This window comes from Cynoglossus semilaevis, chromosome 10 (assembly GCF_000523025.1).
Source record: "Cynoglossus semilaevis isolate Cse_v1.0 chromosome 10, Cse_v1.0, whole genome shotgun sequence".
In the NCBI taxonomy this organism is placed as follows: Eukaryota; Metazoa; Chordata; class Actinopteri; order Pleuronectiformes; family Cynoglossidae; genus Cynoglossus; species Cynoglossus semilaevis.
Window position 1 is genome coordinate 8350395 of NC_024316.1, and position 27486 is coordinate 8377880.

Consider the following 27486-nt stretch of genomic DNA (forward strand, 5'->3'; position numbering starts at 1 on the left):
TCAAATTTATGAGGGAATTCACCGAGAGAAGAGAAGGGGAAGGTCGCGCAGGTCACACCACACAGATAAAGGCTTAATGGCAAATTTAAAAACCCATCAGAATCAGTCTGTGACAAAACTGACAATTATCTGATCACGGTGAGGCTGGAAGTGGCATAAAATAAACAAAAGTCTTCTCTGCAATTGTTGAGAAACAAAAATAAAAACTAAAATCATCTTCTATTGTTTCTACCAAAGAATTGTTGTTGTTTTTTTACCAAAATGAGAGACTCAAGTATACCACATCCTCATCTCTCATCCTTTAAATTATACTTCTCGTCACTACTACAAATACGAACTTGGCAGTTTGCACATAGAATTAGTCCCCAATGTTTGAGTCTCCTCTTCAGAAAGGTGATTGTCAAAGAGTTAAATATCTGGACTGCGGGCAGAATCTACTTTTTTTTTCTGTTTAAACAAAATTGAAAACCTACACTGAGTTAATAACCAGAACTCTTTATTTTCCTTCTAGTTTGTTCCTTTCAGAGACTACATTGACAGATCTGGCAACCAGGTCCTCAGCATGGCTCGGCTGGCTAAAGATGTCCTCGCAGAGATCCCCGACCAGCTGCTGTCTTTCATGAAAAGCAGAGGGATCGAACCCCGACTGGCTATTTCCTCCTCACCGGTACCCGCGCTTCATTAGCATATCTGACAACAGCAGTCATCTGTGACTCTCCGCCCCCGACTCTGTCCCACTTCCTCCTCCTCAACCCTGTCTGCTTATCTATCAGCAGTTTACATTTATTTTTAATTGAAGGGCTGACCCAGGTCTTGCCCTCATCTTGTCCCATCAATACAGCGGGAGCACATCAGCTGCGCTTCCATCCCTTCTCTATTTGCATTCTCTTTGTTGTTGGACTGGATCATTAGAGCTGCGTTGTTTTTTTGCTTTTTTTTTTTAATCTTCCCTAGACTTGAAAGAGGTTCTATGTATTTCTTTACCCTTGGAGTTGTTTACTCTCTACCAATTTGGCTCCATTCCTGCAGAAAGTACCAGGTAGAAACATAATGATGAAGCCAGTCCTTTAATGAAAGAGGAGCCTTTGATGGCCAATAACCTGAAACAGTGCTTTGGGGGATTTTTTTTTTTTTTTTTTTTTGTGAGGCTTATTGTTTGATTGGGAGGTCAACCTTCATTATCATAAAGCTGTGCCAAATGTCTCTGAAATGAAAGTGATGATAACTGTGAAAAAAGATTCCTGGACACTGAGAAAATCTCAGGTGGGTGTTCATCAGAGGGTCCACAGTTTGTTTATATGACAAACACACACACACACACACACAGAGGACCTGTCTTTACTCAGCGTGGGCTAAAGCTCTGTGCACATTCACCCCTCCCCAGCTAAACCCCTGCTGTGAGAGAAATGCCAGTCTCTCCGGCTGTCCTGCAGAGAGGTGGACGAGGAAGGATGGAAGAAAAGGAGAGTAGAGTGTACAGAGGGGCAGACATAAGGCTGAGACTGGACGGACTAAAACGAACAACAACGGTCTCAAGTGTACCTGTACTTTCCTCAGTAATACCACATATTGATGCTACTGCTGCCAAATATCCATCCGTGTGCATGTCGAGAGAGAGAAAAAGAGAGAGAGTAATATATACATATATATGTACATATATGTCCCGTGCATGTCTTTACCCTCTTTCCTCCTTCCAAGATATGACAGGATACTGCCAGGCTGTGTACAAAGTGGGCAAAGTCTGCCACCTATTGTCCATTGCTTTGTAGAGCAGGGCGTCTGAAACATGCATGACAACTGTACATTCCTATACTCAGCTCAGTCCGTACAGACGCATGAACTGACTGACCTTATTACACCCCACCCTCCTCCCCCGTTCCGGGAAGTTGGTACAAAGTCTAAAAATGCAATAAAGTCAAAAATCTGTAACTAGTGGTCACGATTTCATGACAACCAAAAGTCTACAGAACTAAATTCTAATTGTTCAGCTGAAGTGGAGATTCATAGCAGGAGCTCCTGACAAAAAAAAAGAATGGGATTGAATTATCAGAACAGCGGTTTTATTGCATTTTTAGGAAGCTTAACCGCCTTCCTGTACAAGTAATAAGAAAAACAACAATATTTATGTACTGTTGTGTTCTTTGGAAAAACGTGTGTCACCTCAAAAAGATATTTTGTTTATATTTGTGCAATAGTGTTTGCTTAGAGCAGTGATTCTCAACCTTTGGGTTAAGACCCCACATGGGGTCCAAAGATGACTCTGACAGGCGGTGGCCACCAAATTTATCAAAGAAAAACATCTTTATAGTTGCTATTTTATATCAGGTGAACGGTGTCAGTTTTTATGGGGTCTTGACTCAGAACGTTGACGAGCACTGACTTAGACAAGTGATACTGCTGTTTTATGCTACGTGTAAGCCGTCATTTTTATAAACTTGTACAAAGTTGTCAAGTTTGCATGGTGTCCAAACTTGCTGTCCATCACAAGAGAGACATCACAGTACATTTATGCATTATTATGCATTTTAAGTGTATCACTGTAAGATCCTCCTTTTGTTGGACTTTAGAGCAGACTTACGTGTGTGTGCAGAGTCCTGTGCTGAACTTGATGTATTCAGAAACTGAAACTTGAAGCATGTCCTCACTTAGATCCATGTATTTTTGATAATCTGCAGGGATGCAACAGGTTCTCCAGGACAAAATTACCCAACTGTACAATCTCGACAAGAAAATCGTGTAGCAGAAATATTTCTGAGGGCATTCTGGCCTGTTGTATTGTTTTGGTACAAGAGCATTTATGTCTTTTGTCCTTGTCCGATTGCCCTTGTCTTCACTGACTAAATGAGGAGATGGAAAACAAACGAACAACCTTGTGTACATACAGTGTATGTTAGAACACAGCGGTGTGCATTGGTTTAGAGCAACTGCTGCTTCTCTTTGTTGTGCCCTGAGAATGAGAAAGTACAACTCACCTCGCCTAACCTGACTACCACAGAATACAGCCCTAAACCCTGACAGAGCCCTCCCAGTGTTATACTGAAGTACATTAAACAGTCATTGATTATTTTATGGATTTCTACCACAGGCCCCTTCTGTTTGTGTTCCTCAGACTCATCAACCTGCAGATTAGAACTTTGGTCCCACTTAGACTTTGAAGTTAGTTTATAAGATGTCAAGTAGAGTGGACCTACGTCGAGTTCTGTTCTCATGGTGCGACATACCATACATTTTCAAAAATTGTTGACAATAATTAAAAGTAGGCTTTTCTACTGGTTATTAGACCAGTTATTAGCTGATATTTGTCAATCATAAATCTGACTTTATTAGGGCCAAGTCTGGCAGCTCAAGACTCATGCACACCGCTGTACCTGAAGTAATGTGTCCAGAACAATTTGAATTTGCTGTAGTTAATTATAAAACTCTACTGAATGTTGATGGTTTTACCAGTGTCCATATGAGATAAATGTAGAAGTTTCAACTATAAACCTAACTGTTTTGACAAACACTGTGTTCTCACCTGAGCTGAGTTTTCTCTCCACAGTCCACAGTGTAGTCTCCTCAGCTCCAGCTCTCAGAGTCTCCACTGAGAGTCTCATCGGTCCCAACCAGGAACACCTGACCATCGGCTCACCTGCAGCTGCTCCTGTGAATCATCAGTGCAGGCCGCAGTCACAGACTCATGCTGTGGAAAGTTTCTGATACATTACACACACATCTTTTTGGATGACCGGGGGTAAGCTGCTTGAACAGACTTTTACACACAGAAACTTAACAGAAAATAACTTAGCTTATTTCTGCTGTTTTCCTAAATGCTCAAATTTGTAAAAAAAAAACAAAAAAAACTACTAATGACTAATAAAATGAATCAGGTAGAGTTAGAGATTAAATAATAATTGTGGCTCTCAAACTGATGGATTAAATGAATAATCAGATGAATAACTGGAAGAATCACTAGGATTTCATGATAACTTGTATTTAATATAATTACAGATAAAAGATAAATTGTGACTAATCCCTAATAATGAAATTATTCATATGGTAAAATTTCAAGACTAATATGAAAAAGTATAACCAGTATTTTTGCTTCATAGAGTTCTAATAAAAACACGCTGCGCATCCAGGTGGTGATTTTAAAAAGGTGAGTGAAAATAACATTTTTGTTGAAAAAAAAATTTACACCATGTCTAAAATATTTACTGTAATATTTGCATGTTATTAACCTCATATAAAAAAAACCCAAAGGCACGTCTTAAATTCAGCCTTTTCTTCTGATATTCTTTACCATATTTCACAATTATGAACGTCTGCAGCATAAGGAAGGAAAATGTGACACGTCAGTCTTTGCACAGGTTTTAATGAGGTTTTGTGTCACTTTGACTTAAGGCCTCGTCCAGCAGGTAGAGTGCCCGCTGCACCAACACAACGTGAGGCTCAAATTAGTCAATTACTGCAGATTGCTACTAAAAGTACAGTTAATCTTAGCAGACATGAGTCCTGCAGGTATAACTCCTGAGTTATAACCTTGATGGCTCTGGACTGACATCAGAGATGGCCAAAGTCAACACAGTTCCTCCCACTGTCTGGCTTTAACACATGTGGATCCTAACCTTCAACTGTTACTAATGAGTCGAAGTTTTCTTATGAGCCGTGGACCAAAGCATGATCAGCCACCAATGACACATTTCTCCCACAGGCTCCAGCCTATGGCTCCCTTCACTGGGACGGACAGAACAGGCTGTTTATTATTGTATACTGTAAAGCATGGTGTGTCCTGTGGACGACAGCAGCACAGAGGGCTTTACAGATCACTGCCACCACACACAGCAACAGTTGGTGCTGGACATGTTGTGACAGCCTATTAAACATAATGACGAAGGAGCCGCTGGGCCTGGATTAACGTGCGCTACTGAAGGAGGAGTGTTTTTGAAGCAGACAGGCGTGGGTGCAAGTACGGAGAGCGGGGGTAAGTGGAGGGACTTTAAATATAGTGGAGCGTGACAGTGGGGTATCTGTCACACACTGATAGGCTTTCATTTTTATTCAGCCACCACGTAACCTCACCTCACACTGCTGCTGCTGCCACTGCTAATGCTAGTGCTGCTGCTGCCCTGGGAAAACCAGAAGCAAATGCTGATGTCATTACACAACAGTCTTCATCTTCTTTGGTTCAAAAAATAAATTTTATGACTATGTGGAAAGGAACAAGGAACAACTTCTGGCTCACAAGTGCATCAGTGTGTGTGTGTGTTCGTGTGTGTGCTTTTTAAAGGGACCTGAGTGAACAAACCAGGTTTTGTAGGACTTTGGGTAATAGGTCAGGGAGGCTTAGCTCAGGGAAACTTTGGGCAAATATAAACGAAGCCTTGAAGCCTGAAATGCAGGCGGGAGAAGGAGCCGTGGTTGATGATTACAGTTGGCCGCCTGAGTCTGAGCGCACGCTGCTGTCAGACTGTGGTGATCAATCCCTAAGAAAAGTACTTTTGTTAGACAAAGGGCAACTGAGTGTCTTTGCAGGAGCCGGAGCCTCGAGCATTAAATGGAACAAAGTGCAGACCCATTTCAATACAGTGTGTGTGTAACACATAGTGACAAAATGAACGAGACTCCAGATTTGACTCCAGCCACCGCTGCTTCATCAGGTTAACACCTAAATTATCCCTGTGTCAGAGCAAAGAGTTGTCATGTTTTTTAGTTAATGCCTAATTTACTAAATGAACACTAGATTAAAGCAAAAAAAAAAGCATCACCACAGGGGGAAACGGAAGTGTAGCAGTAATAGAATGTAAATATAGTTATACTGATGGACGGTGGAATTCATTGAATACGTAGAGACAGCTAATAGATAGCCAATGAAGACGATCACTAGCCGATGACTGAAAAAATGATTTGAATTTAAAAGAAAATCATTCATAATAGTTAACGGTTAAGCACAGTGTCATACACTATAGAAATAGTCAAAGACATTTTAACCCTGGTGGGTTAAAAATGGGAACATGATAACTGAGAGTTAGCAACAAAAGCTAATACATTTATAAATAAAGTTTAAAAAAAAGTTGGGTAAAGACTAGTTAGGAACATCACATTAAATCATTAACCAATAAATGTGGAAACAGCTACAGTAAATGTAATTAATATAATAAATCAAATAGTGGCTAAAAGGTAGCATTAGAATTATTTTGAAAATAAAAAACAAAATAACAATTTCTTATTGTCCACCAGAAATAATTGACCTTATTTTTAAAGACGCCAAGGGCCATGTAAAATTTTACCTCCAAATGCCATGTATGGCCCTGGAGCCAAACTTTGTTTTTTACCGACTCCTATCGTTGCCGTTTTTGTTGTGAATTTTAAAAGCCTCTCTGTTTTTCCATTGACCTCAGCTCTGAGCTGCTTCGTACAACAGTGTTCTGTTGTTGTGTCGTCACAGCAGAGAGGTTCAGCGGACAGATTTATAAAGCAGGGAGAAACATGTCAGTGCAGCCGTTGGCTGTGTAAATCTGTGTAATGTCTCTCCTGAGGGGGGTCTGACTCTCAGCCTTTTACGGGAAAAGTGTGAGATTTGGGGAATTATGGTTTACTCCATTCTCCCTGAGACTGCATGAGTCAGTCAAGGACGCATTAATTGAATTACTATTATTTGGCCTTTCAAGCTTCACGGAGACGTAAGTTAAAGACATTAAATTCCGAAACAGGAGCGAGCCATTTTTAGATCAGGACAGACCTGAGGAAGAGAAGATATTTTATACTCCTTCTTTGGAGTTTGAATAAAGGCAAATCTTTGTTCTTTGTGTCTGCGAAGGGCTTAAATTAAAAGTACAGATCCAGGACTTGGAGGTGAACTGTGTCTCTGGAGCTGTGTAATAACTGTGACATTAGATTCTGTGTTTGTGGGAAAAATGTAACATTTAAGAATTAAGGAGACTTGGAAAATAGTTGAATTAACAGCATCAAATCTTATTAACGGCAGAGTCATTTGAAAAGGTAGATTTTAGAATATGTTTAACCCAGGCGTGGATAAATTATTAGGAATTTTCTAACAAAAATATTCGGATTACAACTCTGTTTTATTAAGAACATTAAAAACTTATTTTTAAGGTATTGATTACTTATATTCCATTAAAATGTCTTATATCTAAACCATAAATGTGACGTCATAGACGATTTATATTTAACTTGTAAAACGTGTGTAAATAGCCAAGAATAGGGGCCAAAAAAATAAGCATTTCACGTGAATAAACGTAAAATTTCACTCCAAGAAAAACTAAGGTGAACTGGCAGAAGTTCATCACAGACTGATTTGATTTGGTCAGATGAGTCGATATAAAATAGATGTTGTCTTTGACTGAAGAAGGAAAAGAGAAGAACATCACCCATAGAGCACCATCCCCACAAGAGAAACTGTTTTCCATACATTTGACCTTTCTTTCATATATGCTAATACACACGCTTTTCCTCTCTCTTCCTCTTTATCCTGTAGGTGGCACCAGTATCAACAGGGTCACCTCTCTATTCACGTCAATTCAGGAAACTATGGGCCTGAAGGTTTTTGATATTACACGTTTTCTTCAATCTATAATTGATGCTGTGTCACTGGGGTACAAAATATCATAGCTTTTTGCCATTATTTAGCTTGCTTGTGTGACTTTATAAAGTACATTAGCATACCGAGAAATGCAGTTGATGGACTAAAGCACTCCGGTCTGTGCCTGGGCCCCTGGGCCTTATTTTACCTGCAATAGAGTTACAATTTAAGCATTAGCCCACACTTGAACCAAGAAAAGCCGTGACAAAGATCATGTTGTTTACAGCTGATCCACTCTGCCACCAGCCAGTTGAATAATTACTGAAGACAATGTGGCAGCGACATTAATCACACAGCAGGTGTATGCAAATGTGAACATTTTGGTGCCGCTATTAGCTACAAAAATCCAATTTAGCTCCACATTAGCATTATTTATCTAAGACTCAGTTACAAAGAGAGAGAGAGAGAGCGTCAGTTTGCTAACATTAGATTTAAGCAGTTTTTTTTTTCGTGCGCTTTTCATGCACAGTCATGCCGTTCATTTGCCAATTATTTACCTTAAAAAAGTGAGATGACTCGGGTCCAGTTAATGAATGATTTAAGAGTGAAAAAAATAAAAGTATCACAGTATTACACATAGTTCCCTCCAAAAACAATCCTGCGTAGGCTCTGAGAGATCGATTTGTTGACAACAGAATAGTTCAAGGCCTTGAAACTCAGTCAGTAAACTGACTTTGATGTGTTTTTTAAGCAGAAACAAATAAGAATAAGAAAAAAATTGGATTTGATTCCTCTGCCTTTTCTGTCCCTCCTTCTTCTTCTTCTCACGTTGTAGGAGACAGTAGCGCCTGCATTGTCGAAAATATCAGTAACAGCAATTTTTATTGTGTGTGTGTGTGTGTGTTTTGAATTGGTCCAGCGTCCTCCGTTACATATCATGTGCGTCATTGGGTCTGAAGTAATGGTTCATTGCTCTCTAACCTTGAAACTCAGCTGGACCTACAACACATGACACTTCTGACCACAGTGTCATGTGTTGCTTCACTTCTGATCTACTGCCATTTCCTCCTGTGACCAGCCTGGCCATCAGCCGTCCACAAATAAGAATCACGTACAGCTCGTCTAGCTTTGAGCTTTAAAGACTGATAGAAATGGAAGTCAAAACACACATCTCCAGGGTTGATTAGTTCATCACCATCACCTGTGTCCTGTGAGCCCTGTTCTTCAGTGTCACTGGTCTCAATGCAAAAAGAAAGATTTAAATTACCATTCACTGTGAAACACTGTGAATTTTCATTTGTGTATCTAGGGGTGCTAGCGCCTAGGAGCTAGCCCCTAAATAACAAAAAATATATATAAATATATATATATTTTCAACCTTGTTGGTTAGACTAGTGGTTTTAATGGTAGAGTGCAGCTGCAACTTTGGTCACAACAAAGTCATAATCTGGCAGTTTGCACCTGTTATCAAACTGCTGTGTGTGTAGCTAGCTAAACAACTGTAATTGTTATTGAATAGTGACTAAAAGTAAGAAACACAGTAATGCAGTTTTGCTGGGAGACTTAACCTGTGAAATATTAATGGTTGAGCCTAATCTCTGTGTAATTTATTATTGAATTTAAACTCATTCTCAACATGGCCGTTAGAGAGCAAACCTGACAGAGATGCTGTTGGAGTTGATTCCCACAGTTAAAAATCCTTTTGCTGACACACAACGCAAACAGCATTCCGTCTTCATTCCCACAAAATCATCTACTGTTGTAATGAGTTATGACACACTACACAGTATAAAGCCATTTGTTGTGTTCACTGCCTAATTCTAGTTTCCCCCAAACCCACTGTGACCATGGAATATGGGTGGGAAGAAATACGCACTCGCGTTTAAATACAATAATTATCATTTCAAATAAAATACAGTTTGTGTGTGAGTGTGACGGCACCACAGTGAATGAACAACTGTATATTCTCCACTCACCGACTCACTACACTGTATATTTAGGCAAAAGGCAAAGACATTTAATCCATCAGGCAGGATGAGACCTGCCAGTGTAACCAGACGCCAACTGAACTGCCTCAAAGTCGATTAGACACAAAAGAGCGGGTTGTACGCATTCAGTCGGTGGCAGTGATTAATTGGGGGAAAAATTGGGAAAAAAATCATATCTTAAGTCTTAAAATATAAACATTGTTGTGCAATTCCTAATGGGAGCTTTGTAAATAACACGGCGAGCTGGGTTTGACCACATCACTGTTGGTATGGTGAAAGTCTCAGGGGCAAGTCTGAAAATAAATGTGTGTCTGTGTGTGTGTGTGTGTCTTTGGAAGTGAGTGTGTGCGTGTCTGTGTGTATTAAAGTGTGCGCATAGGCTTGTGTGTTGTACTTGAGAAAATAGAATCTTGGGCCAAAAGAGTGAAGTGTTCTATTATAGATCTACTTCCCACAATGCCACTCTTCTTGGAAAGTTATTTTTAACATCCCTCTTGAGAAAAAAAGACAACCCCCCTCCCACCCCTGGATTCTGTTTTTCCACTTTTGTAGCGTTCATGTGATTGTATCGCCATCGGCACAACATGAGAGCCACCAAATCACTTCTGTCAGATCTGACACGGCCACAGACTCTTTCTACTTCTCTTTACGTGTGAGGAATCGTGTCTCATTTGCGGAGCTGTGGGTGGACTCGGCTATAAACTGTCAAAAATCGAAACGAAAAAATAAACACAATGTTGCCTCAAACTTTTGGGCAAGTAAATCATTTTCCTTAATTTTTTTTCTTCTCATAATTCAGCTCTGCGTGGGACAAAACGGTTTGAGATCTCTCACAACAGTGAGGCCCAAAAATGAATCATCCTCTATCTTTAATGTTCACTCATTAAACATAGAATGTAATAGCATGAGAAAATACCATGGAACAGTGGTGCCCAACCTCCGGGCCATGGACCGTAGAAGGGACAGTGCTGTGTAGCTATTGCAGTATCTTCTCTGGCAGAGCTACTTTGACTTTAACCCAGTGAAGTCCAGTGATGTGGCAGCTGAAACTCTGATATTCCTGTTGACTTTTCCAGCTTCCTGTGAAGCAGCTACACAAGGTGTATCTTGAGAAGGAAAACTAGAAAGTCAAACTTGAGATGGAAAACGTAATGTTGTTACTGAAACAACAGTTGGAGGTAAATAGTGGCACAAGTACATTGTGGTGTCTTAATTAGAAATGGGTGTGACACACCCATTGAGTCTGTGAGGCGTGATTCGTCTCTGACATCTATTCTGGTGCTGCCAGACAGTTGTCTCCCTGAATGGTTGCTGTATTGTTCAAAAAGACACATGCTACACTTTGCCACTAGTCGTGGTCTTAGGATTCTCTCCTGGTGTGAATTTCTTCTAACCAACTGAGCTGCGATGTCCATAGGCTCCTCCACAAACGACTACACCCTGCATATGGTTACCAACTGACTCATTAACTCAGACTTAAGGACCTTACAACTGCTACGGAGCAGTTGTGCTCCACGGAGTATGTGGTCATAGCATTCTTGTCATGCGTCTCAGTCTAGCCGGCTAGCCGTGAAAGACAGTTTCTTCTGATACAAAGTTAACTAACTCTGATATAGTACTAAGACCGCTTCAAGAAATGGACACACAAAATCTGTTTGTTGTCACGTTAACCCTGTAAACCAGACCAAATATTCTATTTTTTGGAACTGTTTTTGCCTTTGTTTTGTCTACAAATGGTTTTCTAGAGTTTAAAGCTTAAATGTATTTTTAGAAGAACTGGGACTGTGACGAAGTTGCACAGTAATTTGTTTATATCTCATATGAAAAGTATGTTGTGGTTTCAGATTTTTACGCTGTCAAACGTTTGTGTTTCACTTTGTGGCATATTCTATCAAAGCTCAGATTGTAAACTCTGTTTTTCAATAGTTTGGTCTCTGTTCGTTACAAAGAACCAGAAAGCACTCATTTTCCCAACCTAACTTTTGGCAAGTCCCAGCTATTGCCAGAGGGGATAAATCAAATTGATCCATCATGTCCATCTGGGAGTTACATAATATGCATATGTGTAGGTGTTTGTGACTGTGAACAGCAGCCGTAACCAATTAGCCTTTCTTTTCAGGCAAAGAAAAGAAGAGCCTCTCTAGATTTCAATAGAATCTGCCAGTGAGTAATCACCACGAGCAGGAACTTCCTCAAACTTCAAATTACCCTTTTAAAAAATATATCCTTAGACCTGAGAAGTAGTCATAGAGTTACAGTAGCTCGAGACTAATGAAAAAACAGGACTTCCCTAAATCTTTAACAGGCTGACTTTCAGGACTTAAGATCTTAATCTTTGTGGGAATACAGGGAAACGTTGAAGTTACTTCTTAAATACTTCTCTATGAAGACCTTTGTGAAAACTCTGATTTTGGTTATCAACTAAAACGTTTAGTATCAACTGAGATAAGGTGAGCATATGCTAAATGAGCCATGGCCCATTTCCCAGAGAAAACACCTACTTCAACTATGAGAACCACAGACAAAACCAGTTGTAGGGAATCTCACAAGTAAATGGTGTTTTTTTTTAAGCTGATATTTTGAAAGTCATTAAAACTAAATGAAACATTGGCTGCATTCATCTCGGCTGCCAAGACTTATTTTCGCGTCTTCGAGGTCGGTGTTGACTTGCAACCATGTCAACTGCCTCTGCTCCAGGTAGTAAAACATTTATTAAAGTGATGGAGAACATGTGGTCTGATATGAATACATGTAGTTTTATGTACAGACACTAAGTTAGGTATGACTGAATATTTGTTTTACTGTTTCTGATTCTGATATTATTAACACATAATAAGACTTTTTAAAAACTTGGATCTACTTAAGGGGTCGTACTGACGATTCATTCAGTTTAGCCACTACACACTGAATTACTCAGACCGATACCTTTTATAACCTGTGAGGTGCCTCTCCTCTACTTACTGTAGTATCAGGGAGAGAACTCCTTTATTGTTGAATTATGTCAGTTGTCTTAACATCTTAACACCTGCCCTTTATTTGTACTTTTTGACTGACAACAGTGTTTTTCTGGTGTGGGGTGAGGTGCCGGGGGGGAAGCGTGAGGGGCTTTGAATGGAATATGGCCAATATGGTACCACTGCTGTATTGCATAAATGATAAGCCTCCGGTCACTAGGTGGCAGCAGCTCATACAGTGGTTTGTACAGATAACAATATACACAGGTATATCAGGTTTTCAATAGCAGGTCGGAGGGGTATGGGTGGGCGTGAAAACATGTATGGGGGGGTGCGTGAAAGAAAATAATTAAGAACTGGTTTAGGCTAATGCAATGCTATGACAGCTAATCCTAACCCTTTGTCTAATATGACCCTGATTATAATCCTGACTACAAACCAAATCTTGAATGTCTAAAGCCCTGTGACTTTGTAGGGACCCACCAGGGTAAAGTGTCCTCACCACAATGGTATTTTTCACACACACTCTCCCTTAAGGTGTAGCTACACACACACCTCCAACGCTTGACAGACATTAAAGATTTTAATCTGTTCATGAAACGAATTCCAGAGAAGAGAAGCATGTTTGAGGGCAGGGGTGTCAAACTCATTTTCACTGGAGGCCACGTCAGAATTACAGCTGTCCTGGTCTGGTTGTAACTGGAAGACTTTATAGATGTAACTACTTCATAACATATTAATTAACCTTTCTGCAATTGATTATTAATGATCAAAGTTACAAATATTGTACGTTGATCTATAAAAAAACTTAAAATTACAGCAATTAGACGACAGTCACAGATATCTCAGTACATGAGTCAGGTTTGGGTGACGTTGGTGAGCTGATGCTGCTTGTCCTTCAACAAAGAGTAGCATTTCTTCATCATGAAATCCATTGTCATAGTTGTAGTTTATGGTCAGTATATACTCTCTGAAGCAGCAGTGACTTCATTGTAAGGAATTTAAACGCTTCTTAGGCTCCCATGGTCCACATAAAATTAGTTGGTGAGCTGCATTCGGCCCGCCAGCCTCGTATTTGTCACGTAACACCGCAGAATACGACCACAGATGGACGATAGAACCTTCCCCTAAAACCAATATAGTAGGAGTTAGTGGTTTCTACCACAGGTTTCATAGACTGTTAGCGGATGTATTCCTGGGCATTGCACTTAACTGCAGGTTGCTATTGTTAGTTTTGCCAGCACTATGTGGATGTAAATGTGCAATGAGTGGCAGTCAAAGCCTGAGTGTGTGAGTGAACTGTTGACTGGAAAATTCTATAACTAAACACCAAGAGTTAACAAAGGGTTATAGAACATTAACACTTATTTACAATATAAAAAAGAGAAAAACAAGCCAGCATTTGTTCATGTCTGTCCTTTAAAATTAATGTCACTAGAAGGTACTGTGAAATCATGACTAAGAGGTAACAAACAGTAGAGCAGTCTCTGCCTGGTTGACTATCACATGCTAGCATCTGCCTTAGGTTATATGATTAACTTCAGTGTGGAAGACTGGTTATGTTATTTACCTTTCTAATAATAAAAATACAGGAAAGGATGACTATGGAACTATGACTGATGTGATAATCCCGTAAAATCCAACGGGAACAGCCAAAAGTGTTAGCAACAGCAGCAGCAGTCACAGTAGCAGGAGTTAACTGTTACAACACACACAAAACACAATGATCTCAGTGTGACAATATGTGATCACAGTAAAAAAAGCCACTGACTCTGTGCCATACAAACTAAGCTACTCCTGGTGTTTACACACCAAGTGAAAGTGGAACATTTATCCAAACACTGAAAGGTAATCTAACCTACGCAAGAAAATCAAATTAGGCTGGAGCCAGCAGTTAGCTCAGCCCAGTGGTGGTGTTTATATGAGGTCTGCTCAGCTGGAATGAAAGCAAAACCTCTGTTGGTGATGTTATTAGGCCGCATGTAAACACACTCACTTACCTAGTGAAAGGCCCCCTCATCCAGTGGGTCACACAGGAGTTAACTGTGGTCATTAAACATGTACCAGGAGAGAATGCGGTGTTTCCTTGGAGATGACTGGTAGGAAGCAGAATCTGGACATTTGTGCTGTTTTTGATTAAATACTACAGTACAATCATTTTAGGCTTCATTTTCCATATCTTTTCTGAGTATCCCATAGTAGGTTTGAACACTTTATAAACATTTATATGTCATTTTGGACTGTTTTCTAAGACTGAGGTTTTGCTGCTCACCTTGGGGACTATGTGTAAAGCAAGGGTCCCAAACTTCCCCATGCCATGCCCCATGCCCCTCCAAACAGCATCAGCCGGCAGCCAGGGACCCTGTTTGAAAACCCACAGACAATTTTTTACTTTTATTCACTATTCAATAATTATTACATTTGTTTAGCATTAGGAAATGACAAACTGCCAGATCTACTGAAGGCACCACCAGAAACGTGAGAATCCAACAATTATGAGCATTTACGCTTGTTCATGTACATTCAGGGGAAATGCTTTTAATTAGAAATGGTCCTTGCCTCTTCCTGGTTGAAATGTTTAAAAATACAGCGAGATATACATACACTAGTAAACTGGCCACCATGGTTTGCAGACACCAACTGTCAATCATCATTTATGACCAACACCAAATTTAATTTTTTATGAGGACCAACCAGGTAAAAACTACAAATATAGTTGGGTCTTACGAGTGTGCAGACTAAAACATGTAAACAAAACACATGTCCAGTAATATAAATCAGTAGGACTGTATATTGGCAAACTTTCTTTAGTTCCGTCACAAACCATCACATATTTCTTTCACTGATTATCGAAGTAAAGGAAAAATACAAGTTCTCAATTTTAGTGAGCAGGTCTGAATAAAACATTGTCTTTTTAATACTTCACACGTCATTCTGCACAGATTTTTCACGTTACTACCTCTGGAGGAACCTATTCTGTTTACCTGGCCTTGGAGCAGCAGTAAAACTGTAAAACGTCGGTACATCATATACTATGTCTGTTGTGGAACATCCTGTCTCACTTCTGCCCTCAGGACACAACTACCATTGTAGGTAAACACATTATTGTCCCCACAAAGTGATGATTACCAGACACAAACATCCGCACACATGTAGACACACACCTCACTTCAATAACACCGACTCGCAGGCCCCGCCCCTTTCTCAAAGAGGAGCCAATTGCGTTTCGCTAAGAAGGCGAGCCTTCGCGGGCCGACCCTCTCATTTGTATGTTTTAATATGGACAGCCTTCATCACGTGACTGTAAAGCGAACCAGCAGAGAGAGGGAGAGAGAGTATGTTCGACGGAGAGTGAGAGTGTGTGTAGCGTGTGTCAGTGTGTGTCTGTGTACAGTTATGCTAAGACCGTGGCGTGCGCTGCTGTTGCCATTACGCACTATTACGCACTGACAGCTACTTCGAAGAAAGGAGCTCTGCACACAGTGGAGCGGGATTTTGGATTCCTCTAATACACGGGTATGTGCTGGAGGAACAAGAAGCTTCTCACTATGTTTTATTGGTCTTTATTGCTACAGCATGGCGTATGTTTTTGCTCCACTTGAGTGCAGTCTGCTTTTTTTCAACCCAGTAGGAAATCTAACTTCTACCGATTAGAGTCCATATCATGTTTAACTTCCTGTGGGTCCTGTTTGATATTCTGCGGTTGAACTCTGGATGTCACAGTTCAACGTTACCAACAGCCATAACGAGAGCCTGTCATTTCTGATGTTTTTCCATAGCGGCAGGGTTACTGTAGGGCAAATTCGAGACCAGATTAAGACAAGAGGTCTAGAGGTTTTCTTATTTATTTATTTAGTTTTTAACATTTGCAAAATACAGCAGAACCCTGTCATTTGACATATTATAAACAGTAACTTACACAATTTACTCAAAATGTTATTGAAAGATATTTTGGGTTTTGTAGACATGTTTTTCTACACGAACTGTGTATTTAAAACATATTTCGTGCAGTTTAATCTTTTTATTTTATTTAGTATAAAACTATCATTATTTAACGGCGACGGTATGGGTCAAATATTTCCCCAAAGTGCTGCTCCTCACTTTCACACAAGAGGGCGCACACACGTTTTGTTCCTACTCTTTTCCTCCTTTAAACACACGTTGCCTTATGGAGTTTTTAAAATAGATATGAAACAAACATTAAAAGGTCATTAATTTTATTACACGTTCCATCATGTAGCGTACACTCAGAGTAGAGACGGTGCATTGTGTCTGTGCCGTTGGACTGATGGACATAAATGAGTGAGCCCTTCATTCATCATCCAGCTGAAATCTGCTATCTTATTCCCACCGGCTGCAGCCATTGTGTTTGCTCTGTCCGTGCACTTGAAGAGTTGGCTCTCTGTTTTCACCTTTCCTTTTCAGTATATCTGCATGTAAACACTGTGACGCGTCAGGATTATTCAGCCTTCAGACTTAGCTGTGTTTTAGATCACAAGAGTTAAAGAAAGACGGCGTGAAACACATGTTAGAAGTGGTGAGAAATGGAAACCCCTGATACCACATGGTCAGCGTGAAGTCTGAACCAGCAGCAGCTGCAGCGTCCAAACACACACACACAGAGACACACTCAAACTTTGGGAGAGAGTGAGGGAGACTTCAAATTCCTTCACACATGGCCAGCCTGCCTTCTGAAGAGTCATCTACTGCAAATCTTTTGAGCGATAGTGCAAAGACAGCCGGTGTTATTAGTTTACAGTCTGCAGGTTGACCTGTTTTAAAGAAACATCTTTATGGACTGCAGAGTTAAACGTTAACCTCGGAGATTAACTTGGTCTAAGAGCAGTTGAACCTTCATTACATTTGTTATAAAATAAAGCAAATGTGTGTCAAGCGTCCGTCACAGGGGTTGGGATATGATCCATTTATTTACTGTAAACATTCGTACAAAAGTCAATTAAATAATAATGATTTCTGTTTACATGCCAACAGCACAGTTGTGGGTCTTAGTCCAAAACTGTACATTTGAAACCTGGTCTGTTTGTGTACAAATACCGTAATAACTATGTTACTGCAATTACTGAGATTTTTAATTTTTTTTTTCTGCAGAAAAATCTTTTCTCAACGTTGAGTCAATTTCTGCTCAAACAGCTTGATATCCAGAGCATCTGTCCAAAGAGGAATGGTGGATCACTTGCCGCTTGGTGAGGAGACCTTCCTGTACTACACCAGCTCGTCTGGGTCTAACTGCAGCTGCCTCTGTCGTCAGGCCAATGGTGGCGTGTCGCCAGGCATGATGGTAACTGATGCGTGCAGTTTTCATCACCACCACCACCACCACCACCACCACCCTTACCAAGGGTTGACAGTCTCCTCTCCTCACCTCTCGGAGGACGACCTCAGTGACTCTTCCAGCCCTCGTTCGTCCCTGTGCTCCAGCCCCGAGTCGTCATCGCCAGTTTCGCGGCACCTCCTGAGCTCCGCGCACAATGACAGGAGCAGCAGGAGCAGTGGGAGCTGTAGCTCCTCTTCAACAGGAGAAAGTCAAGACAGCCTGCTGGAGCTTCTCCTCTCACAGAACTCTCTTGCCAACTCAGTGAGCCATAGTTCAGGAAGCTGCAGCTCCTTGTCCTCTTCATCTTCCTCGCTGTACGCGCCACAGCCACTTGCCTCCGCTCTCGCCGCACCTCTTATACCAACGGGCCTTACCTGGGAGTCCAGGAGGGAGCAGCGGCTGAGTCTCCTCCAGCAACAATCCAAAGAGGACTGTTATGAGTTCCCCGTCTTCCTTGATGAGATGCAGGATCCTACGGCGCTCCTCTTTCAGCCCACGCTGGAGGAGATTGAGGAGTTCCTGGAGGAGAACATGATGGTGGCCATGCAGAAAGGAGAGGAGGGGAGTGATGAAGCAATGTCGCCAACATCGAAGGAAACATCAGAGGTGGAAGGTTCAAGGACAATAAAAGTAGATCTGGTGTCGATGCCACAGAACTCCGACCAAACTGTTCCGGTGGTTCCATCTCCGCTCTCATCCTTCTCAGAGACCAAACATTCACCATGTGCTTCAGACCTGGACAGCCCGCTGTCCACTGTGGATGCTAACTGTATAGCATCTTCCAGCTGTCAGATTGATGAGATCAAAGAGGAGGACTGTAGCCTCTCACCAGCCTCATCAGAAGGAGCCAGCGCTGCTTCTACTGTGCCTGTCATCCTACAGATCCAGCCCATACAGATTAAACAAGAGCCAAACTCTAGCACCATAACAGATGATGTCAATCATCAGGCCCAAACACAGAAAGCCCAGTCTCAGTCCCCTTCGGATATCAAAATTGCCCAGCTCCTGGTCAACATCCAGGGGCAGACCTTTGCTCTGGTGCCTCAGCTGCTTTCACCAGCCAATGTCAGCGGCTCCAATAAAACCAAAGGTGCTTCTTCATCCAAGTTTGTCAGGATAGCACCTGTTCCCATTGCTGCTAAACCCACCGGGCTCGGGGATGTTGGTATAGATGGAGGTTGTGCCGCCGGTGTCCTGGCTGGAGGACAGAGGTATCAGAAGAGTGCAGTGGCCGACCTGATTAAAATGCACAAGTGCTCTTTTCCTGGCTGTAATAAGATGTACACCAAAAGCAGTCATCTCAAAGCTCACCTGAGGAGGCACACAGGGGAGAAACCCTTCGCCTGCACATGGCCCGGCTGTGGATGGAGGTGAGCACTGTCATCATGTTAACTAACCCCACGTACACGTTTTTAAAAAGTCAATCGAAGCATCAAAAGACTGACTGTAGTAATATTCAAGGAAGTTAATCAATTAGCAACCTTTAACATACTTGGGTTTTAGGTTTTAATATATAAAAAAATCATGATCTGTAGCATGGGGGCCGAAATCTCGAGATGAGGCCAAAAAAAGTTACATAGCAATGAATTCAGTTCTAACATCCTCTACTGACATGTCATGAGAAAAGCCGTCTGCTCTTAATGTAGTGGTATTAAATTAATTGAATCTGCATGAAAACGCCTGTGTGGTAATGTGCCCGGAGCAGTTACAGACAGGCTTCCACTGTGATAGCAGTCAAACTGCACGTCTAATTACTTTGGTAACCTTTTAGACATAATCAAACAAGCAGTTTGGTTCTTAGTTAAAAGTTCTGTTTCAAAACCTAAGTCCTGCTGTCTATTATCTACTGGGAAAGATTTATAAAGTTTATACAACGCTAGAAATGACTGTTAAATGTACAATAAAGTTTTAACGAGATCTGTTACGACAGTTATTGACTGGGGATTAAGTGGTGGCTTATCTTTAGGAAGTTATACTTCAATCTGAAATAGTGACCATTTATTTGTACGCCAGACGCTGGCTGTGTGTCCCGCTATCTTAGTGTTGTTGTACCCTGGTAAAGTTTCAGATTAGATAGAAGGCTGTTTGAAGTTGCCATCAGACTTTGTACCCTGTTAGTTATTCCACTTGTTTGCTCACTGTCTGCCACCGCTTCACCTACGCATGCGTTTACGGGCCAACAGATCTGCTGGATTATCGCAGGATTACTTCTGTAAAGTTCCCAGCAGACAGATGACGCGGTACACCAATAATTTAATGCATTTCATGTACACTGTCAGTGCAAAGAGAACCTCTTTAAAAAGCCTTGGTCAAATGTCATCTTTTGACCTTATGGTCACTGGGCCTGTATATGGGGTGTATATGTAGGTATTAGCCAAGAATATATACGTGCGTGCAACAGTGGAGCGAAGATAGGGGGAGCAATATGTTGTCAAGGTCATATTATAGGAGTGAAAAGATAAGGGTTTGACTTTAGGTCAGATTCCCCTTGAATGATTGTATGATCACTGGGATTTAGCTGTGAAAAAGGAAAAAAACAATCCAACACAATAGACAGCGAAGAATTAGAAAAACTCTATGATCCATTGTTGGTGAAGTCTTTCTGGTCTGGATCTATGAAGACGTCTGCGTGAATCTGCTAATCCTACTCTAGATTTGTGCTGTCGTAACACTTTTATTGGTAACTAAAACCAGACTGTTTGACTTCAGTGTGTTTTATAGACCAACTTTCTGGATTTAGTTTGAAGCATTTTATAAAAGTCTGAAAAGTCAGAGCCGCACCTGCAGTCGTTTAAAGGCCCTCCACATCTGACACCTTTCTCTTTCACAGCGTGCTCTTTGTCTGGGCCTGTGTCCAAGTAATTGTGAGTACAGTAAGTTACGTAATCTCCATTCGTTTAGGCACGAGGAGAGACTGAAGGAAGGAGAGTTTAATGAGTTCCTGTGTATTTTGCAGTGAGATGTGAGCAAAACAAGTTTGAATGTTTTTGTTAAAACCTGGTTTATTTGTTGCACATGTTTCCCCCTGGACTGCCTGAGAAACTGCTTTTGTTCTGAAAGGCAAAGAATCAGTTCAGCACTTTGGGAGGTAATGGGATAATGAGAGGATCGGTGATGTATTTTGGTCTTCTCTAAAATAAGGTTGGCACTGACGGAACTCAACACTTCTGGCACTGGCGGAGCAATTGACCACAAAGATCCTGATGTATAACAGCTTCCTCTTTGTGTGAAGATAAAAATCATATTATTTGAAAAATGACAGAGGACATGTTTTATTAAAAAAAAAAAAGCATAAATAACCAAATAAGCAGTATTATCTACAACATTGTTCCCCAAAGACTGGATCGTGACCCTCAGGATGGTCGCAAGAGATTATTTTTGGGTCATCTTGCATCATGTTTCCCAGGAGTTTATGAATAATGTCTATTGACTTGGGACACAAAGGTTTGTGACTTTTAAAATATGGTTCCCCAGAAAAAAAAAGTTAGAGAAACACTGGTCTAGAACGCCAACATACAGTCCTAGTTAGTTCAAACTAACATTGACAAGTTTATACAAAGCCTGTAAATCATGTAGAAGGAACTACATTTTTTTATACTGAGAAACACTTATAACAGTTATTGCAGTATTCCACTGGATTAGGATTATGTTGGTTTGTATTGGGATCAGATGGACCGCCATTTCCACAGAGTCGCTGTGTGATTTTACTTGAAGCTGTTTCTATTTTGTCAAATTCTGGCTGATGGTCGTTTAATAATTTAGTGTCAGTTCAGCAGCTGCTTTACTGCAGCGGCCTTTATCAGACAGTGTTCCTCCGACAGGATGCAGCCACTGAGACAGTAACAGTAAACACAGACAGATGTCTCATCCACTCAACATTTAGTTCTGTTGCAGATGTTAATAAATCCAACAGGTCTACTGTTTATACAGACCTGTATGAACATAAAACGCATACGGTCCCAGTCATTCGCCTTGTGTGATTCGACAACAGACATTAATGAACAGCAATAAATCGTATTGCGTAGATACGAGTCTACAAAATCTTGCAAAAGTTGCTTACTTGTAACATGGAAAACTTGTATTTCGGGGTGCTCATATCTAGGTTTTTATCATTGTACTTGGTATTTTATTGTCAAATCCAAACATGTTTGCTGCCAGTGGATTGTAATTTTGATGTATTTTTTTTTTTTATCAAAGAGCTGTAAGTATCTCTCAGATGAGGCACACAGTGACGCTTTTTTTTTCCTCACACCAGTCTAAAACCTCATGCTCCCACCTCTGCCCAAACTGCCCCTCTGTAGCCCTCACATAAGGGTGACAATAAAGTGTGTTATAAGCTGCCCCTTCCTCTCTCCTCTCCCAGTGGGTCAGGAAACGGAGGTGAGCTCTGGGAGTGAGGAGCCCATTACCCTCTGTAACCTTAGATGCATGTGTTGGCTCCTCTGGAGCACAGAGCCGTTCATTGGCCCGACTCCTGCTAACCCTGGTTTTCTTCCTCTGCTCAAGTGTTTTCTTTTCTTATCTCTCGCTGTGCTTCGTAGCAGTCATTTTTTTTGTACCAGCACTGAGTCACATGGAAAGAAGAACACACGCACACATCAACACACACCTATTTTCTGGTCCGACCTGCATTGAGACATGGATGAAAAGGATCAAACGCCAACAGTTTACTGTGAAAACACGGCTGATGTGTTTACCTGCTGCCTGTCATCAGGGCAGCGGATTATTGTACGTTGTCGGCTGATGGTCATTGTGACAGTGACATGGTGTCAGTGGGTGGTGACAGACATGTCGGGCTTGGCTTCAGTTTGTCTTTCCATCGGGCATTTCAGGGCAAGCAAGTTTGTATCGTTACATGTGCGGTATCACAGAACTTAACTTCGTTTAAATTTCTGGTTCTGTTGGGATATTTGTTTTTTAACCACAAATATTTCAGCTCTTTGTTTCTGTTCGACAGTAGGTGTTGATACTGCGTTGCTAGCAACAAACAAGAAAGTAATGTTTAATTACAAAAAGCAAAACAACTTGTGTTTTTCTTTATCCTTTGTCAGAATTATTTGTCAATAATCTTACACTATCTCCCCCAGTCGTAAACACAGTAAACAACATACCAGTCCAGCACTAAGGCTCAGTAATAGGTGACATGCTGATTGTGCTACATGTTTTTTCCCACTCAGATGCTTGAAAACGTCTACGTGTGCAGATGATAATGTTTAATGATGTTTATTTCCAGGGATTTTCTAAAATGTTTGTGGCCACCAGGGCCTGAATTCTTTACATTTTTCCCTCATTTATATTTTTCAGCAGCTGCTTAATAATCCATTCCATTTTCTCTTGATGAATCAGTCAGTACGATGTGATCTGTTGTGTTTTTGACTCGTGGCATTCTCCCCCATCATTTTCACGTCACGGCCTCCCCCTGCGACTGAAAGTTTTGCGTCAAATACGTGTTGAATTATGTTCCTGTTATTAAAATGTCAGCCTCCAAAGATGCCTGGTTGAAAATATGCTTTATTACGACTATAATAGTTTGAAAACTCTATTGAGGCATGCCGCCGTTTGAACATTGGCGGTGTCAGACCAGGATGGATTAAGAAGGTACGTGTTGTACCAGATTTGATCTCTTAGAAAATGTACTATCGCTCCAAACACTGAACTCGTCAACATGGGAAAAACAAATGCCTTGGTGGAGCGACGCAGGATCTGGTTCCAAAATCCATTTTGTAAAAAAAAAAAGTCACTAAAATTTTTATGGTTGCATGTTTGAAAGCTTTGAATGAATGATTCAGACTTCTGTCACTGATTAGTGCAGTCATGCATAGATGTTGTTTTTTCTTCAAATAAGCACGCACTTGAGCACAAATGTCAAACTCAAGGCCTGTAAGCCTAGTCTGGTCCACCACATCATTTTATGTGGCCCACCAGTGCTCAGAGCTCAGTCTACAGTAGATGATGTTTACTGAAGGGGAGAAATGCACTGGTCAAATTACATCCATGTGCACCCAAAGTAATTTACAATTTTTATTTTCTAATTTTATATTTATTTTACTGAGGAAAACGTCAAGAGTCATCAAGTACAATCATTGTCAGCTCTAGACTAGGGATCGCTCGATCCAATAATCAGGATCCGTATTGGTCCAATATTGGTCAAAATTTCAGGATCGGATACTGCAAAAAACGCCCTTCAGTGATCGTGTTCGATGCCACTTCAGACTGGGCTCCACACAAACACAAATGACTAAGAAAAAGAAAAAGTGAACTCTTTCCATAAATTTTACAGGTGTGTGACCAACCTTCTCGCTCCGCCTTTCAGGTGGTTTTAACTATTCAGTGTTGACTGTGGAGCAGAACTTGGGGACAAGCTGGAACAAAACCTGTGTGTGTGTTTCCCACAGAGCCCGCGCTAGCATGTATACTGAAGTGTGTGTGGTGCAGCAGCCACACCAAACTGCCCTGAGGACTTTTTAAGTGTAAAACCCCACAGTGCTCATGTAAAAAAAAAAAAACACACTCTTGTGATTAACACCACTCTTCTCCTCCAGCCTTAGTGTTGAACTTGATGACCTCAGCCAAATACGCTGCAGCAAACAGCAACAAAGGAGAAAATTGAAAAAACTGAAAAACTGTCACACTTGCTCTTGATCAAAGTGTTCTGAATTTGGCAAGATTTGTTTTGTTTTTGGAGTTGATGAACAATAATGCCGTCTGTTTGAATAGCACTGAATGAGTGTTCTGCTGAAAGATTTCCCCACCCTGACAGTATGTTGTAGTTGGGCTCAAGCCGACTTTGAATCAGAAGAAAAACTGTACATGGCATCGATCAAGCCACAGCTTGACTCTGATGCAGTTCACCTTCAGGCTGTAGTTACTGTAAGCAACAAACATGTTCCCACCTGTAGTACACCAGCTCACATGTAGATGCTGATTGTTTAATAATATTAATAATAATTATATACTGTGTATATATATATATATATATCTTCTCTGGTGTTGTACATTATTAAGTCTTAAAAAATGTATGGTGTAATATAATCCAACACAGACTCAGTGTTTTACCACCTGGAGTAAACAGATCATGTTTATGAATCTTTCTGATATTCAGTTAAAGATTCTGCAGAAATCTCTTTCTTGAGAAACCGGGAAGCCTAATCTGAGTCATAGTGTCAGATTCCGTACAAAGCACGTAAAAGCTTTTTCGTCATCATTCTTTGTCCATTATTTCATCTATTTCTTCTCAGGGCATATAAACCTCCACTTTTTGAAATGTCAATTCTATGAAAAATTTGAATTAATAAAAGTTAAGATCAACATCCTAGAATCTTATTAAAAGCCCTTCAGTTGCATTTGGATGTGGTGCTATATTGGATTACTGTCCTGCTGGGATGTGAAATGTCAGCAGTGGTTTTCATGCACATGGGCAGTAAAAAAACATTGGTTAGCCCTGAATGTAAATGCACAGACGGACACAGTTTATATTTGAGTCTTCTTCATAAATCACTGACTCTGTATTTTAATTTTAGAGATGAAACCATAAACCTGGTCCTACTGACTCTGTATTTTAATTTTAGAGATTCTTTTAGAGAGTCTTGGCATTCCTTCAGACTTTTGTTTCTGCCTTCAGGTTGATCTGAGGCATTTGTACGAATGTGTGTAGACGGCCGTGCGCTCCTGATGTTGTTCATGTCGCCTGACAAAGACATCATTCTGACTGACAAATGTAGTGGTGACTAACATACATGGGTGTTTTTCTATCTGTTGTTTACAGTGTTCCTCTACTGTAAATCTCAACAAACAAGAAAAATGCAACTGTATCTCGATAATTAACAGAATTATACAAAGCAGGAATAGGAAACATCTGAAAAGCATTCTGGGATGTTTCACCTTCTCTCCAAAGCGTTGTTGTTGTCCTCGGACAAGGTAAAAACATTTAGATCGGTAAGAACAAGTTGTGCTAACAAAGTCTGTCTTATCTGAGCGCATGGAAAGCTCAGTGTAGAAATCTTACTGCATCTTCAATCTGTCAATCTGTCGTCTTAAATTTACCAATGATCACAGTCCAAACCCATGATCCATTAGCTACTGTAAATATTCTGAACCTCTAGATTTTAGTGATAATGAGTACAGAGTCCAACAATGAGAGGTTTCATATAGAAGAGTCATATAAGTGTTTTTAACAGGGCACAGGAATGAGCAAGAAATCTCATTTGAGACATTATGAAAAGTTGTACTATTTGTACTATTTCATGCTACAGTTGTGAAACCGCTGGATCAGGATACTTTAAGCCTACACATCCTCAAGGGTTCTCGGCTCCTTACATTCCACCGCTTAGTAGTAAGAGCGTGTCAGTTATATTCCTTTTCTATGGGCCCATTAAAATGATGAATAGGCCGGTTGTGTAATCCTTGTCAAGAGTGGAAATGCTACGACATAACTCCGGGTGACGCCGTTGCATCTCGTTGAATTATCACCCTGGTGTCTGCAACTGGAAAATGAGCCCAGAAATCAACCAGAGCTATGGATGACACAAGTGATTTTTAACAGGTTTACTAGCTGTACACAAAAATACACCGACACATGTAGGACAGGCACCAGTCTGTCATCGGTTTAACCCCGGCAGTCGTGATATCTAAGCTGGACACACAGCAGAACGGGACAGGAATAGACTGGACATATGTGTGAAGCTAAATATGAGACGGTGATTTGACTTCACACAGACAAAGGACAAAATGTATGTGTGGTGTCAGAACACCAGGATTACTATGTCATAAAATAGTGTCACACAGGCCTTGTTTGGTTTGACAGTTCAGGGCATGACTTTGTTCTGTTTACTGAAGAAAAAATAAACACTCCGGTCAGTTTGGAAGATTAGGGCAGAAAAACCTTGTAAGGTGTTTATTATCATTCAAATCCCCAATTCTCTCCTTGACAGGTTCTCCCGTTCCGACGAGCTGTCCCGACACCGCCGCTCTCACTCGGGAGTGAAACCGTACCAGTGCATCGTATGCGAGAAGAAGTTTGCTCGCAGTGATCACCTGTCGAAACACCTCAAAGTCCACCGCTTTCCACGAAGCAGCAGGACAGGCCGCTCTGCAAACTGACCCCCGCGACCCGCTCTGACAGACTGGTGCAAAGCAGGAGGAGGGGGTAGTGAAGGTGTGTGTGTGTGTGTGTGTGTGTGTGCGTGTGTGTGTGTGTGTGATCGAGGAAAGATGGAGGCGAGGGGTCCAAACTCCCTAACTCCCTTTAAAGGAGTGTGTGTTGAAGAGGCCTTTTTTGCTAGTGTGTGTGCGTGTGTGTGTGTGTTCAGATGCGAACGCTTGACGAACATTCATGGTACTGTGATAATTTATTGGGTGGTGAGGAAAAGACTGTAAAAAGCTGAACTAAAGCAGAAAACTGTTACTTGACCTAACACCCTCACAGGTGGAATAAGCTTCTTGTATATTACAATGTTTATTTTTCTCACTTAAATCATTAATCAAACTAGAAGAGGAGAAATTGCTTTTCAGTGGCCTTTTTTTTTTTTTTTTTTGGAAACACACTCAGTGTATGTGTGTCATGTGAGTCAAAAGCCATGTGTTAATACACAGTAATGTCCTAAGAATCCAGGCGGTTTGGGAAACTGTTTGTTGTTGGAAAGCAATATGAGAAAAAAAGTCTCAGCGAATTTATACTGAATTTATTTT

At 40.9% G+C, this 27486-nt stretch overlaps 2 protein-coding genes across 3 annotated transcripts in view; both read left to right on the forward strand.

Moving 5' to 3' along the window:
- LOC103384819 (copine-9) overlaps positions 1–3904 on the forward strand; it is a 45918-nt gene extending 42014 nt beyond the window's left edge. Inside the window, exon 20 of the mRNA XM_025059097.1 lies at positions 512–3904. Coding sequence (XP_024914865.1) covers positions 512–685 — 174 coding nt within the window. The 3' untranslated portion in view covers positions 686–3904. The remainder of the gene's footprint in view (positions 1–511) is intronic.
- Positions 3905–15778: 11874 nt separating this feature from the next.
- Positions 15779–27480, forward strand: klf15 (Kruppel like factor 15). 2 transcript variants are annotated; one of them, XM_008318495.3, is made up of 3 exons: positions 15779–15980; positions 17574–19169; positions 26730–26898. In XM_008318495.3, exons 2-3 carry the CDS (start codon positions 17647–17649, stop codon positions 26896–26898), a joined length of 1692 nt encoding a protein of 563 aa, XP_008316717.1. In that variant the 5' UTR covers positions 15779–15980; positions 17574–17646. The 2 variants fall into 2 exon arrangements, with proteins under 2 accessions (XP_008316717.1, XP_024915181.1); XM_025059413.1 differs by lacking the exon at positions 15779–15980 and having other exon boundaries at positions 17647–19169; positions 26730–27480.
- Positions 27481–27486: the final 6 nt, after the last annotated feature.

Coding starts and splice junctions, on each gene's coding strand:
- klf15 (XM_008318495.3), top strand. CDS start 17,647: ATGGTGGATCACTTGCCGCTTGGTGAGGAGACCTTCCTGTACTACACC. Junction 19,170..26,729: donor TGGCCCGGCTGTGGATGGAG/GTGAGCACTGTC, acceptor TCTCCTTGACAG/GTTCTCCCGTTCCGACGAGC.